This window comes from Gymnoscopelus braueri (assembly GCF_963280865.1).
Source record: "Gymnoscopelus braueri genome assembly, chromosome: 12".
Taxonomy (NCBI): Eukaryota; Metazoa; Chordata; class Actinopteri; order Myctophiformes; family Myctophidae; genus Gymnoscopelus; species Gymnoscopelus braueri.
In genome coordinates this window covers 37,789,586-37,805,276 of record NC_137614.1, presented here as the reverse complement: position 1 = coordinate 37,805,276, position 15,691 = coordinate 37,789,586, and the positions used below count along the sequence as shown (strand labels likewise).

Sequence of the window (15,691 nt, the reverse complement as noted above, 5' to 3'; positions counted from 1 at the left end):
TAAAAGTCCCAAGTTTTCTAAACGAATTAAAATCATTTGATCTACAAGCTCACAACGCGATGCATCGGCTATTTCAAATAGCCGAAGCTTATAGGGCTTGTAATGACATTCTTGGATGCAAGTGCAGCTTTCAAAGGTGTGAATGAAATCCAAGAAAAGGCACAGAGTCCAAAAGGCAAAAAACGTAGTCAAATGCAAAGTTTAGTTTGGCAACAAACAATCAGTAACTAACTATAAACGCACACGGACAGGACCATGTGGTGGGGACCATGTGGTGTGGCTATGATCTCTCCAAACACTGCCTAAGGTGGAGTGTAAGAGAGGGGTATATGGGAGTATATGAGGGGACAGGTGAGTAATGTGTGGAGTGGCTGGGTCTGATTGGCTGTGGGAAATGGGGTAGGCCTAACTAGCAGGTGGGCATGGGCGTGACATGGCTGAAGTGGTGAATGTATGTTTTGTAATAGTAATAAAAATCTAGTAACTAAACTTTTCGAATAATTGTAGTGGTGTAGAAAGTATGATATTTGTCTTTGAGATGTTGAAGTAAAAGTTGGAAATACTCCAGTAAAGTAAAAAATAAAATACAGTACTTAAGTACATGTACTTACTTACTTTCCACAACTGTGAGCAATACATTACTGTCTGTGCTCAAGAGAAATGCTTTGTTAGACAAAATGTGTTTTTCGACAATACGTTGCTCTTCTCACTGTGGACTTGAGCCATCATTGAGTTGACTCATTGGAAAGAGAGAGAGATATGACCTGGTGACTTTGGACTTAGTCCAGTTGTCTGTTCTGATTCTTAAAGCTGCAATCCATTTTTTTCATATCGGAATTCGAACCTCGGTCTCCTGCGTTAGAGACAACATTTCTACCGTTCATTAAAGAGGCACTCCACGCTTTGTCAGGGGAAATATTGCTCACATGAGCTTCAGGCAGCACTACTTGTCAACCAGTAGATGTCCTACCTAACACCAGGGTCTAAATGTCTCAGTGGAAGAGTAGAGAGACCACGTCCAACCACAGTAGATATAGAAATGGTAGTAATTTACTAATGGTGCATTTACTGTATATACTGTAGCACTTTTATCCAAAGTGCTTTTCATAGATTGTGCATTATATTCACCCACTCACACATACATTCACACACTGATGGCAGAGGAAACCATGCAAGGCTCCAACCTGCTCATCGGTAGCAATTAGGGGTTCAGTGTCTTGCTCAAGGACACTTCGACACTAACTCTGGGGGAGCCCGGGATCGAATTGGAAACCTCGCGGTTGCCATCCGGACGCTCTACCGGCCACTCTACCCCTGAGCCACTGCCGCCCCACAGGTATATATACTAGTTATATTGTATTAAATAATACAGATTGGATCAAATAACATTTTATTTACTAAATTAAGTTCTGGGTCGCAGCTTTAATTTAACTCCAGAATTGTCTTGTTCTTCTTCTTCTTTTTCTTCTTCTTCTTCTTTTCTTCAGATTTTACAGTGTACCAGCTTTCCTTCTTCTTCTTCTTCTTCTTTTCTTCAGATTTTACAGTGTGCCAGCTTTCCTTCTTCTTCTTCTTCTTCTCTTCAGATTTTACAGTGTGCCAGCTTTCCTTCTTCTTCTTCTTCTTCTCTTCAGATTTTACAGTGTACCAGCTTTCCTTCTTCTTCTTCTTCTTTTCTTCAGATTTTACAGTGTGCCAGCTTTCCTTCTTCTTCTTCTTCTTCTTTTCTTCAGATTCTTTTCTTCCGTTATTTGTACCAGCTTTCCTTCACTTCCAGCGTTTCTCCTCAGAATTTCAGCACTCAATTGTCAGATTTTTTTACTGTGCAGGTTTGTGATTTTCATTGATGGGTGTGTGAAAATGAATAAATGCATTTTAAATATTTAAATTCCGTGGCATATTCTCAACAGAAAAGAACATATTTTCTGTGAAAATAACAAGAAAAGAATTGTCTTTTTTTCCCTCCTCCTTTCTTCTTCCCTGTGGCTGTGGGCCAGTGGAGGCTCCTGTGACTTCAGAGCGGCGTCCAACAGTCCAATCAGCCAGCAGCTTGTTCTACATGCAACTCGGAGGATGAAAGAAACAGACACGTCCCACAGGCCTCGCTCTTATCCATAAGACTCATTCTTTCCCTCATTTCACTCTTAGGCCCCAGCGCTGCACAACTGTCCGCATGCCAGTTCCCCCAGATCTCCCTCCCGGGTTTGGGCTTTTTAGAATCTGGTGCCAGTTCAGAGCCAGCAGTACAATACAGCACCAGTCGAAACACACTGGCTTAGTTGTTTCACAAGCAGGAAGGTGAAGTACAAAACATCATTCCATACAGTCCATAATGATCAATGTAAATGTCAAGCTGAAGAGTCATAAGCCGGATTTTAAGGGCCACCCACGCCAATAACTGTAATGATAACTATAAAGGGCTGTTCACACCAGGCACGATCACTGTGTCGTTCGCCATTGACTTTGTTATAGTTGTGGTGTACGTGGACTCTACCATCCTCTTAGACTGAGATTTAAAAAAAAAAAACTATATAGTGCTTGGTGTGAACAGCTCCTGTAACAATAAAGACTATTAGGTATAACGATAACGATAACTAACTAACGGTAAGGGTAACGGTAACGATAACGATAACGATAACGATAACCATATCAGTAACGCTAACTAACTATAACGATAACTATAACTACAGCTATAATGATACTTGTAAACAACATCTAATGATAATGATGACTAACTATAATGATAATAATGATGAATTGCATTTTTATAGCGCTTTTCCAAGTGCTCAAAGCGCTTTACAATGGTTCATGGTTCATTCATTCATGGGGGGGGCATTGGGAGGTGAAGCGGCGAACAGTCAACATCAGCGTCCTCACTTTTCCCAAATTCACAAACCAATGGTGGCAAGCTAGCGCCGACCGACCCATTGGAGTCAATGTAGGGTGCAGTGTCTTGCCGCTGGGGGAGCCCGGAATTGAACTGGGAACCTCACGGTTCCCTAGCCTGGTAAACCCTCCCTCCAGAAATCTCATTTCTATTTGATTCCTGGAGTGAGTCTGGCCTGATCCGCCTCTCTGCAATATTGGCTGTGTATGCCAAACGGCCGAGCCTATCAGCGTCGTCGCTCATTGTTCTGTGATTGACAGCTTACGTTGGCCAATCAGGTGGCGAGTTCGAGTGAGCCCAAAACACGAACGGCAGCCATCTTTTTCTTGTGCGGCCAATTCTCCGCTATTTTTTTACTTCAAAAAGCTCTCTAACTTCTATTTTGAGGCACGGAATTTACTTATAAGATATCGTTTGGATAGAATTTAGTTGTTTAACTTCATATATGTGGTCAATTAATCATGACAAAGCCTATTTAAAAATAAAAATTTTGAGAACCGGTAGGGGCGGGCAGTGACACCATTCTATCCGAATAAGGCAACCCATTTTGGGTATGGCTGTCTCAAAAGTCTCGTTGCGTCACATTAAGACTGGTGAACTGCTGATTGGCTGAAGGGGAAAAATTATCATTGGCTGAAGGGGTTGTCAGTCAACGGTATTACTCCCGCCCAACTCCAGCACAGCCAATATTGCAGAAAGGCGGATCAGGCCAGACTCACTCCTGAAATCAAATGGAAATGAGATTTCCGGAGGGAGGGTTTACCAGGCTAACGGTTCCCATCCAGCCGCCCTACCGGCCACTCTACCCCTGAGCCACTGCCGCCCACTATGACTATATACACTATAACTACAGCATAACTATAACGATAATTATGTGAGCATCTGATTTTATCTTTATATTTGGGTCTGGACTCTGTCATCCAGTTAGAACAAATTCTAAAAGATGTATATTCATAGTTATCCTGCATGGTGGGTACAGGCCATTATACTTACAACGGTGTCGCATGCCGAAAATATTGCACACATTGTATTATTCAAATGAGTTGTTGAGTTATGATGACTGCATCGCTGGACCTACTTACAAAAGCATGCAGCCATGTTATTCAGCTTTCATAAAAAAATGGTTCTGTATGCGTTGTAATAGTAGTCAAGCCAAAGGCACAGTTTTAAGTATAATCCTATCGCTGTTACTGCATCGATCTGGAATGCCTTGTGTCTGGAAAACCTGAATCCTTTTTTCTGCGAAGCATCAAAGTATTCAGAATGCCCATGGGAAACACCACTCCTCACAACTCCGAGCGTGTACAAATGGACCCCTTACAGATCTGTTTCTACTAAGATTTTCCTGTGTACTACTACAGACAAATTGAAGGGAATGTTGCTCAACTTCCAAGCGGGGGAAAGGAAAACATTCTCGGAGCTTCTCTCCCACTTTTGACTTTCAACTATATCCTATTTTCCTAATCCAGAGGAATTGGTGGTGGAGCTGAGTTGCATGGAGGGGAGCGAGCGAGGGAGGGAGGAAGAGGGGGGACGGGAGTGTTTAACAGAGAGGGGGGATGGTAGCTGGTACTTGTTTTGGAAGAAATCTGGAACCTATAAACTTGGACGAGATCTATGACAAAACGAATGGCGGAAAAGCCTGACTTGATTGGTCGAACCGCACACCTTTGTCTCCGCCTTGTGCCTTTGATCCAGCCAATCGCCAAACACGTGTTCTTCCTCTTGTCTTTGGCTTGGCGGAGCCCCTTCATACTCCTCTGGACCAATCAGCGGACCAGATGGGTGGGAAGCTAAAGGTTTCATCCTCTTCTCCCTTTAAAACTTGGACTCAGGTTGCCCCTGTTATACATACACACACACACACACACATACACACACACATCCCAGAGGCAGGACGGGAGAACTTGAGCTCGCTCGAGCAGTCTGTTCTCCAGGAATATGTTTATTGGAACGCTGGTGAAGAGCAGAGGAAGCAGTATGGTAGATATCAGGACATTCCGGCTGAGCTGATGGCTGATGAGCTGTTTTGGTTCGACGTTCTGTCGCTTGTTTTGGTGCTGAGAAAGAGTCGAGGGGAGAAGAGCTGAGGAGACTAAACTCAGGAGAAGATCAGCAGGAGGGGGGACAGAACAACACAGGAGAACTGTGTGTGTGTGTTTGTGTTTGTGTGTGTGAAAGAAATATACAGAGAGAGCTGCTTGGTACAAAGAGTCAAAGAAAGGCAAACTGAAAGTGAAGGACAAGGCAAAGCAGCGTGTCCAACTATGAGAGAGGAGGAGCAGCTCAGTGATGAACACCCGGAGGGTGGGCTGCCGACCAGGGAGGAAGAGACGGACACGCCACCCTCCAACACTTGTCCCGTTGTCGTGGCGCCGCCGCGGCTCAACGGGCCCAAGCGGCTGACCGGCGCACACACGCCGGAGGACGAGGCTCACCCCACCGCCGCCGTCACATCAACGGAGGACCAGGACGAGGTCAAGCCGGCGCCGGACCGCCACCTCCACGGCCCCATGGGACCCAAGAGACCGAAGAAGAGCCCGCCGCCGCCTCGACCGCCTTCCCCGGGGCCGCCCCTCTCGCCGCTTTCCGCGGCGGCCGCCGCCTCCCTGGAGGACCCGCACACCCAGCGGGTGATCGCCAACATCCGGGAGCGCCAGCGGACGCAGTCCCTGAACGACGCCTTCGCCTCCCTGCGGGAGATCATCCCCACGCTGCCCTCCGACAAGCTGAGCAAGATCCAGATACTGAAGCTGGCGTCGCGGTACATCGACTTCCTCTACCAGGTCCTGCAGAGCGAGGACGAGATGGAGAGCAAGCTGGCCGGCTGCAACTACCTGGCCCACGAGAGACTCCGGTACGCTTTCTCCGTGTGGAGGATGGAAGGGGCGTGGTCTACCATGTCCGCAGGACACTGATGACCCACTCTGAGCCGGCCTCCCCGGGAACCTCCCAGACCACCTGTGGTGACGGGCTGATAAACTGAGGCAGTGGGAGCTTGTCGGCTGAGCCCGCTCGCCTTTCATGTGTACGTCGTCTTAACTTAAGCATTATATTCTGGACATTATTTCGTCGTGCGATGAATAGCGAAAATAGCTGATCTGCAAGCTCACATCCCACGTCACATAGTGAGCTTGTAGATTTTCGCTGTCTTTGAAAATTCTTTAACCCATTAAGACCTGAGGTGATTCTTAAAAATGTTTTCTAAATCCTAACAGATTTTTGAAAAAAATCCGAAAAATATTTTTTCACGATTTTTCAAAAATAGCAGATCTACAAGCTCGTAGCGCGGCACTCGGTGCCGCGCTATGAGCTTGTATATCTGCTATTTTTGAATAGCCAAAGAAATCTAAAGTGACACAGTTAAAGGTTTTTATTTTTATTTTTTTAGATAATACAATTCTTGCCTATTTACATGCTCGAATTAGGGACGCCAGGTAGAAAGTGGTTAAAGTGCTGTTGAACTTTGGGTTTTATAGCTACTGTATATCTGGTCGTGAAACATTTTCAAATCTTGTTAATTGTCTTTATCTGTTGCTCGTGTGAGTGGGGAACACGGAATATCTCTCCCTCTTATTATGGTGTACCAGGTCTCAAAATCATATGTTTAGCACATAAACAAATGTGCTCAACACATTCCTTATGACAAGCCCTGGAACTTATTTCTGGGCGAGTGAAATGGCTGTAATGTTATTTTACCCTTTGAATTTGAAAGAAGATCTCTAGCGCTACAGATAGGTCACCAATGCTGGTGTAACACGAGTGACAATCAAGACAAAAAGTGTTTACCATCAGGCGATATATGAATGAATTATAGGACTGGTATCTTTATATATTGGCAGAATCTCCTTTGTTTGTGTTAATGTATGTGCCAAATGTTTGATTTTGAGACCTGATTCATTCATGCAGAATACATGCAGAGAGTGAATGGAGAGTGAAATAAATCACTATTGCTGGTTCCTCAGCGGAAACAGATAAAGATGATTAACATTATCTGGACTTGAATCGCCAGGTTCTATAAAACCCAAAGTTCTACCTTCTTCTCAGCTAAGATCCTCTGTTTACCTCTACGATAGAAGATTCATGCAACAAGAAAATACAGGTTTACATAGCTTTATGTATTTATGTAGAATGACTGGAACCTTGTCGCTTGACATGACCAACTCGGTTCTTCATATTTCTCTTAACATCCTCTCATACCTAACCTCAGCTGTGATGGTCTGTTAGTGGTCTTACTTCCACTTGTCAGCTATTGTGAGTTATTGCTGATCCATCAAGGTGGTCTGACGGACGTGAAATGTGTGTTCTGTGAAGTGTGGCCAATCAAGAACAGACATCATGCATACAATCCATGACATTCTTAAGATTCACAGCAAAATGCTCAGTGTTCATTTATCCACTTGTAACTCAGAGCGTTTACAAATTTACATTTATACACTCTCTGAGTTACGTTAACACTGAGGATTTAACAGTGTTGTTTCTTCACGTATGACGACGAGAATCAACTGGCACAGAGACAAACAGGAAACCACAGAGACTTTACGTACTGTAACATGAGCTGGACTCAAACCCTCGGAGCAGAGGGCGCCCGGTGCCGTCTTTGATGTGACCTCAACACAGCAGCAGCACAGCTCTGGGATTCCTGGCCGCTTGGCCTTTTGCTATCATCATCAACATCATCATCATCATCAGCAGCAGCAGTGCCGTTATGGTTATCGCCACAGTCACACGGGAGGTATGCAAATATCAACATTAATATATTCTCTTTCAGTGGTTCTCAACCTTTTCTGGATCAGGGGGGCCCACTTGAAAATCTCTGAAGTGTTCACTCACGGCCCACCCATCTGACCACTTAACCCATTAAGACCTGAAGCCGATTCTACAGTACATGTCTCCTAAATCCCAACAGTTTTCTGAAACACCTATGTTTCTATATGAGTGGTTCTCAAACTTTTTCATGTCAAGGACCCCCAAAATGATGTGCATTTGGCCGCCGACCCCCATCTCAAAATAATTTGTTCCAGGGACCCCCCAGAAGCTAAGATTTTAGTTATAAATGTTTGCTTTAAAATAATATCTTAAAAGATTTGCACACATTAAATTGTGAACATTTTTCACGATTTTTCAAAAATAGCAGATCTACAAGCTCATAGCGCGGCACTCGGTGCCGCGCTATGAGCTTGTATATCTGCTATTTTTGAATAGCCAAAGTGTAAAATAATGCTTTTTAGTTCAAATCTAAAAATGACATGTTCATTTTAATGATCAATAAGTGAAACTAACGTGGTGAAAAGCCTGGCCCACAGGTTGCGAATCGCGGCAAAGATCAACATAATATTGGAGTTGTATTTAATGCTGCAATCCATTTCATATATGTCTTATCTGGGATTCAAGCTTGGGTCTCCCGCATTAGAGGGACATCTACCGCTCAAAAAAAGAGGCGATCCATTCTTGGCCAGGGATAGATAGATAGATAATGCGCTTATGAGCTTGTCAACCAGTTGTCAGCCTGTTAGAGGTCCTATGTCCGACACCAGGGTCTAACTGTCTCAATGCAACAGAAGGGAGACCACCAACCACTGCAGATGTGCTAGTTATATTGTATCAACATACTCTACCATACAGATTGGTTCAAATAACATTTGAGTCGTTGAAATAAGTTCTGAATTGCAGCTTTTATACTTCTGATAGTTGATTGCGTTGAGTCATCTAAACGTATTTGAAGATCACTAAAAGAGATAGAGAAGGAGCAGCTACAGTATAAGGTCATTAGAAAGAGATAGACAGAGACAGAGAGAGAGAGAGAGAGAGAGAGAGAGAGAGAGCGAGAGAGAGAGAGGAGGGGGGTAGAAGGGAGTGTAGTGGAAATAAAGAGAGATTGTCCCTTTGACTTTCGTCTCCAACATGCAGACGTATTATTAATCCCTGACCACCTTTGAACCCAAATAGTGGTGGAAAAAGTGGCCACAGCAGCATGCAGCACTACCGACTTAAGTTTATAGTCTCCTTGCAACGGACCCCGCCCCTCTATTTCTTCCCATGCCAAAAACGCTTGCCTCCAAAATTCTTTCCCCTCATTTTGGCCCAAATAATTCGCTTGCATTGCACGAAACGGTGATAGACTGCAGCTAGCCAACAAAACGCGGAGCCGCAACGAAAACAAACAGTTCCTGAGAGCCATGAATCACAGTGTCACCATCAAAGGAGAGGCTGATGCGACTCCCTCTACCCATAAACCACCGGGGCTGATAGAGGAGGTGAGAGTTGATTTACAAAAACACTATACTGTAGGCTAAAAGTACATAATAGGCCTACACTAAAATCATCAGTGTAAATTGACCTCTGTGGACCTTAAGAGTCCATTTGGTTGTATTTGTACACTCTCAGAGTAAAAGCTACAATCCAGAACTTTTTTTGGTTAGTTTTTTTGCCAATGTGTGTTACCCCTTTAAGACCGGTAACGCATTTTCAGATTTCTTTGGCTATTCGAAAAATAGCAGATATATACAGTACAAGCACCGTGCTATGAGCTTGTAGATCTGCTGTTTTTTAGAAAAATCATCAAAATGTGTGGAAATCTTTGAATATACATTTTTTTAAAGCGAACATTCGTTAAATATTTTGTGCCAGGGACCCCCCCAGAAGCAAAGATTTGAGTTACAAATGTTCGCTTTAAAAATATATTATATTCAAAGATTTATACACATTTTCTGGATTTTTCAAAAATAGCAGATCTACAAGCTCGTAGCGCGGCACTCGGTGCCGCGCTATGAGCTTGTATATCTGCTATTTTTGAATAGCCAAAGAAATCTTAAAATGACACACAGATGCGTTCCCGGTCTTATTGGGTTAATTGCGAACGCGGAAGGAGGCACGCCTCCGCCCAAGTGGAGCTTACTATGAAACCGTGCTCGGCTTGTGGCTCTGTGTGTGGCTCTGTGTGCACTGCCTGTGTGCAGCCGCGCCCCCATGTGACTCACGCTCTCATTGGCTGCTGACAGATCTCAGAGTGGAGCTTACTATGAAACCAACCCGATCGCCCCCCAAACACGGTGAAATAGCACGGATTGACAAACGGCAATTCCGTGCATAGATGACTAGGAACTCCGAAACTCCGTGCATAGGAGAACCATATCCCCCCCATTAACTTCAATACGAGGCGGAGGCAGTCACGTGACTTTCTCTCTACGCTCTCCCCATCACGGTGAAATAACACGGATTACAAGTTCGTAAATACACAACATAACAATTTAAAAAAGACAAAAAAAAAATAGGGCTGCGTTCGCTTCCCGTGTTCGCGCGTCTTACTTGTACAATATAAATATAGGCGACTGAGAAATGTAGGACATCAAAAACCGTAACTACTAAGCTCATGAGCCCTATATCTCCCCTGGCCAAGGACTTGTCTGTCTCAGCGGTAGATACTGATATTAACCCCAGGTCTCCTATGCAGGAGACCTGGGGTTCCAATCCCAGAAGTTAAAGTAGCAATTAAAAAAAAAAAAAAAACTCTCTGCAAATGCAAAGCTACATCCAGGCCCCTGAACATTCCACCAGTGTTCTTTTAAAAAAAAAAACGTATGTTTATTATTTGCACACACAAGTGAAATATACAGACAAAAATAAATTACAAAAGTTTTCAAAATGTGCAGGAGAGAATCCTATGAAATCCTATTGGGCTTAAGTAAAAGTATCAATACTGCAATGTAGAAATACAAGTATAAGTCCGGAATTCTAAATTGACTTAGTAAGAGTACAAAATTATTGGTATCAAAATGAACTTAAAAGTACACATTTTCTAATGTATAAAAATCTTTAGAAAATAGCCGATCTACAAGCTCACAATGTGTCGCATCGCAACGCATTGGGAGCTTGTAGATTTTTTTTTCTCCAAATGGTAGAAATGTACAGTATATAGGGCTGAAGTGGTTAATGTATGTTTTGTGATAATAATCCAAAGTAACTAGTAACTAAAGTTTTAAAATAATTGTAGTGGAGTAAAAGTATAATATTTGCCTCTGAGATGTAGTGGAGTAGAAGTAAAAGTACGGAAAATTGGAAATACTCCAGTAAAGAAAAAAAAAAAAACTCATTTACTTGAGTGAATGTACTTGGTTACTTTCCATCACTGCATTCCACCACAGGTTGACATGACAGCACACTGTCATACAGTATGACAAAAATGATTCATGTCAACAGACATTTGTCTTACGAGCGGAACAGCGGTTTGGTTTCAATGGCAACACTGGCATCGTAAAGTGCTGAGGCTTTGCACCCACTACTGTGATTACTCCACTCCATTCCCATACACAGTAAAATCCTCCGTGTCAATGTGACCATTTGTAACGCCGAGAATGTAGAAATGGAATGAAATTGACACTTACGGGTCCATTTGGTTACATGTGTACACTCTCACTGTTAGATTAATACTTTTACTGTGTATACACACCAACCCGAGCAACCCATACTTAGAATGTCTTGTGGAGGTGGCTGCTAATGTTTCCAGTGCTCATGAACAACAGAAAAGGCTCGCACACTGACAGACGAAATGTTGAGGATCTTTGAATGCAAAAGTATAGTATAGTGCAAAAAGTGTCATGATGAAAAAAGTGACACAGAGAGTGGCTGTTCCTCAGTCATCCTCAGACCATCATCGCTACTGAATGCAGGGCGCAGGCCTATTATTATTGCCCATGTTAGAGGTAACCAATGGTAAGGAAGCTGATAGATAGTGCCATTAATCAGCCCATTACCACTGTTGAAACTGCAGGAAAATGAACACCATATAGACATGTAAACAACCCATACAGCAAACAAACATGCATATCAATCCAATATTGTCACATCACTCTTAGAGAAGAGATAATAATTATTTACAAGCCATCTATACAACTTTACAACTTACGAGAAGAATACATTGCAACAATACAACTTCAAAAGTATATAAATTATCATAGATTTTGGTCATGCTTTTATATTTTAATTTGTTTTACCTTAAGTCTACAGTATTTTATATTAAGACTTTAGGTAAAAAAAATAAAACAAAAGCCCAGTGGTTTGGGACGCTAACATCTTCTGACATTCACAAGACTTTTTACATTAAAAAAAAAAATCCTTTTGCACCAGCCAACAGAACAAACCAAAACAAAATAATAGGTCTCGGAAATATGGAAAGAAGATTCTAGTAAGTGGATGTTTGTTACGAACTAACAGCTGGAATGTTACACGATGCTTTTGTTTTCAGGTATGGAGCAAATTAAATTCAATCCAGATTTGTTTTTTTTCTCCAGTCTTTCCATTCTAATTTATCATGTTAGATCAGGAAGTGTCTTCTCTCAGATTGTGTTGTTTATCTGCAGACGTCTGGGCGATGTTGCATGGCTTAATTGGACACAGGGGCAATATTTTAAACAATGAACATGAACAGTCATGGGAAACTTTTCAGAATTGTCTATCTGCTTTGTGTCAACATAGTCCATGGATCATCGCCTGTGGGCTATACATTGATTTCAAGCCGTCATAATAAAAGGCAGTGAGTTATGACTGACTGACAGTGAGTTTACAATTTAGGCAATTCATCCAGAGTGACTTACAAGTGCAAGATCAGAATAAATGTCATGAAGCCTAGGCAACAAACAACACGGTAAATAGTCACATAAGTAGAGTGCAAAGAAAAACAAAATAGTGTGTCAAAGAAACTAGAATACCATGCAAACATTAAACCTTGCATCTGTTTATACAACATGCTATCTAAATAACATTATTAGCATTTGTGATCAACAAACACATCTAAATACCTATACTTTTAGTTACCATACCTTTGCAGATTCTAGGGATTTGTGGCTGTACAGTACCAACATAACACAACTGGCCCAAATCTGTCCCATCTTGGCCAATTCAGTCAACTTGGCCTTGAAACTCTATTCTATTGTTACATTGTAACATTGTAATTGTATATTGTATGTTGTATTCTTAAGTCAAAGTAAGCTTTCTGCTCTTTTTCTTTCTTTTTACAGCTCCCAGGTGATGACTGATGTGAACTTCTCTGCTTTCTACTGGTGCTGCTGTTCGTATTGTGTGAAGGTTCAAGCTTGTAAACCAAACCTTTTAAATGCCTTATGGCTACGCCTCCTTAAAGTATGATGGAAGAACCCAAAGCATACCATGAGACAGAAGCCTGGTTTACTTCGTCGTACAACAGTGCCGCTTGTTGACAGACAATCTACTGTTGTAGATGTAATAGTATGTCAAAGATCACAGTTTGATCCATTTATTTTCAGTCCTTTGTTCACCCCTGTTCTTCCAGGCAAACATTTTTGCAAAACTTGACTCTACTTGACCCATAAAGAAGATTTTTTGATGAATTTCCGAGAAACTGTTGGCAACACAGATGTCCCCGGAGGTTAGAAGACGATCAAGAGGCACAGAAATATGTGTGTTGTTGTCCCCGTGTTGTTGAGCTGCATGTGTCTGTTTTATCAGTCTGTGACTGTCTTGAAGAAAATAAAATCAATCATTTTTACCGTCTTGTGAACTATTATTCGTGCCATTTCAAATCTCCTGGTCAGAAACAACGGAAGATGTTGTCTGAAGATTTACAGTCCACTAGCACGCCTCCCCCCCCCCTCTCTCTCTCTCTCTCTCTCTCTCTCTCTCTCTCTCTCTCTCTCTCTCTCGTTCTCTGTCTCTCTCTCTCTCTCTCGCTGTCTGTCCTTCTCTCGTTCTCTCTGTTTCTCCCTCTCCCTCTCTCTCTCTCTCTCTCTCACCCGCGGTCTGTTAACTTAATGAGAACTGTGAGTCCATGCCAGGGCAGACAGGAACACTTAATTCCTCCAAAAGAACAAGTTTATGTGCAATTAAGAGCTCTGGGGATATTTATGATATACTTGGACAGAAATTCTATAGAGCAGGATACCGCTGTCAGCCGCACAGCAAGGATCCTGTTAGTATACGGTGTAGATTAAGGCTCGAAAATGCAATAGATTAGTGTTAGTAGTAGTAGTATAGGGGTGGTTGTATTGTTCTATGGGGTCAAAGGTCACCTATTCATAATTTCAATTCTATTGTTTATAGGTCATAATTCTTTTGTTTCATAGAACAAAGGATTCTTTAGAAATCTGATATGGGGGTTATGGGAACCATGAGGAGTGGGGGGCTGTCTGGGGTGAGGTCATACAGGGGTGAATGCATTGTGTACATTATGTCTTTTGTTAAGTGTTTTATTATTACCCCCCCTCTATCATCAATTACCTGTCGCTCAAGTCTCCATGTAATATCTTATTATTTGTCTAACACACATCATTTTGATTGTGATTAAATGTCTGTGCTCAAGCAATGCCCCATCCTGGGGCTGCTAGTGGTTAGTGGCTTGTGACGTCTAAAGACAGAGAGAGCCTGCCATTCCAGTCAATACAATGCTTGACAGTGGAGGCCCCTATTTCCCCAACAATAGAATGAATGTGTTTTGTTTGTGTGTGTGTGTGTGTGTGTGTGTGTGTGTGTGTGTGTGTGTGTGTGTGTGTGTGTGTGTGTGTGTGTGTGTGTGTGTGTGTGTGTGTGTGTGTGTGTGTGTGTGTGTGTGTGTGTGTGTGTGTGTGTGTGTGTGTGTGTGGGTGTGTGTGTGTGTGTGTGTGGGTGAGTGTCTGGTGTGTGTGTGTCTGGACTGGATGGAGAGGTTTTGTCACAGACAGCATTAGTATTGTATATAGTAATTAGCCTACATCTTATTGCCTATTTTAGGGTTTATGGGTTTTATTCAGGAAATAACTTTAGAACATGTTTAATGTAGTTAAAGCGATTGCTTTAGGTGAAGATGATATAGTATTTTATACTATCACTTCCAATACATGGGCACCAGGGTTTAAAAGCGGTGGTTCTATGGTCCTTTGGTGTGTGCATATAGTCAGTAAATTAAAATAATTGTTTAATATCTGACATGACTGAGCATGTCTTTTAGATCACGATATTTAATTTAAATGGTTTACTTCAATATATTTTATTATGGCAGCCTACATCTTATAGCCTATTTTAGGGTTTATGGGTTTTATTCAGGAAATAACTTTAGAACATGTTTAATGGAGTTAAAGCGATTGCTTTAGGTGAAGATGATATAGTATTTTATACTGGCACTTCCAATACATGGGCACCAGGGTTTAAAAGCGGTGGTTCTATGGTCCTTTGGTGTGTACATATAGTCAGTAAATTAAAATAATTGTTTAATATCTGACATGACTGAGCATGTCTTTTAGATCACGATATTTAGTTTAAATGGTTTACTTCAATATATTTTATTATGGCAGCCTACATCTTATAGCTTATTTTAGGGTTTATGGGTTTTATTCAGGAAATAACTTTAGAACATGTTTAATGTAGTTAAAGCGATTGCTTTAGGTGAAGATGATATAGTATTTTATACTGGCACTTCCAATACATGGGCACCAGGGTTTAAAAGCGGTGGTTCTATGGTCCTTTGGTGTGTACATATAGTCAGTAAATTAAAATAATTGTTTAATATCTGACATGACTGAGCATGTCTTTTAGATCACGATATTTAGTTTAAATGGTTTACTTCAATATATTTTATTATGGCAGCCTACATCTTATAGCCTATTTTAGGGTTTATGGGTTTTATTCAGGAAATAACTTTAGAACATGTTTAATGTAGTTAAAGCGATTGCTTTAGGTGAAGATGATATAGTATTTTATACTGGCACTTCCAATACATGGGCACCAGGGTTTAAAAGCGGTGGTTCTATGGTCCTTTGGTGTGTACATATAGTCAGTAAATTAAAATAATTGTTTAAT

The 15,691-nt window shown here is 41.8% G+C and overlaps 1 protein-coding gene and 1 long non-coding RNA gene across 2 annotated transcripts; both read left to right on the top strand.

Annotated features, from left to right (window-relative positions):
* The first annotated feature begins 4,769 nt into the window (after window positions 1-4,769).
* Window positions 4,770-6,045, top strand: LOC308097073 (uncharacterized protein). The gene has a single exon (XM_080444665.1). It carries the CDS (start codon window positions 5,155-5,157, stop codon window positions 5,803-5,805), a length of 651 nt encoding a protein of 216 aa, XP_080300791.1. The 5' UTR covers window positions 4,770-5,154; the 3' UTR covers window positions 5,806-6,045.
* A 46-nt stretch (window positions 6,046-6,091) lies between these two features.
* On the top strand, window positions 6,092-13,409 carry LOC308097074. Its single transcript, XR_013934180.1, has 2 exons — window positions 6,092-7,622; window positions 12,904-13,409. It is a non-coding gene; the product is annotated as an uncharacterized lncRNA (long non-coding RNA).
* The last annotated feature ends 2,282 nt before the right edge of the window (window positions 13,410-15,691 follow it).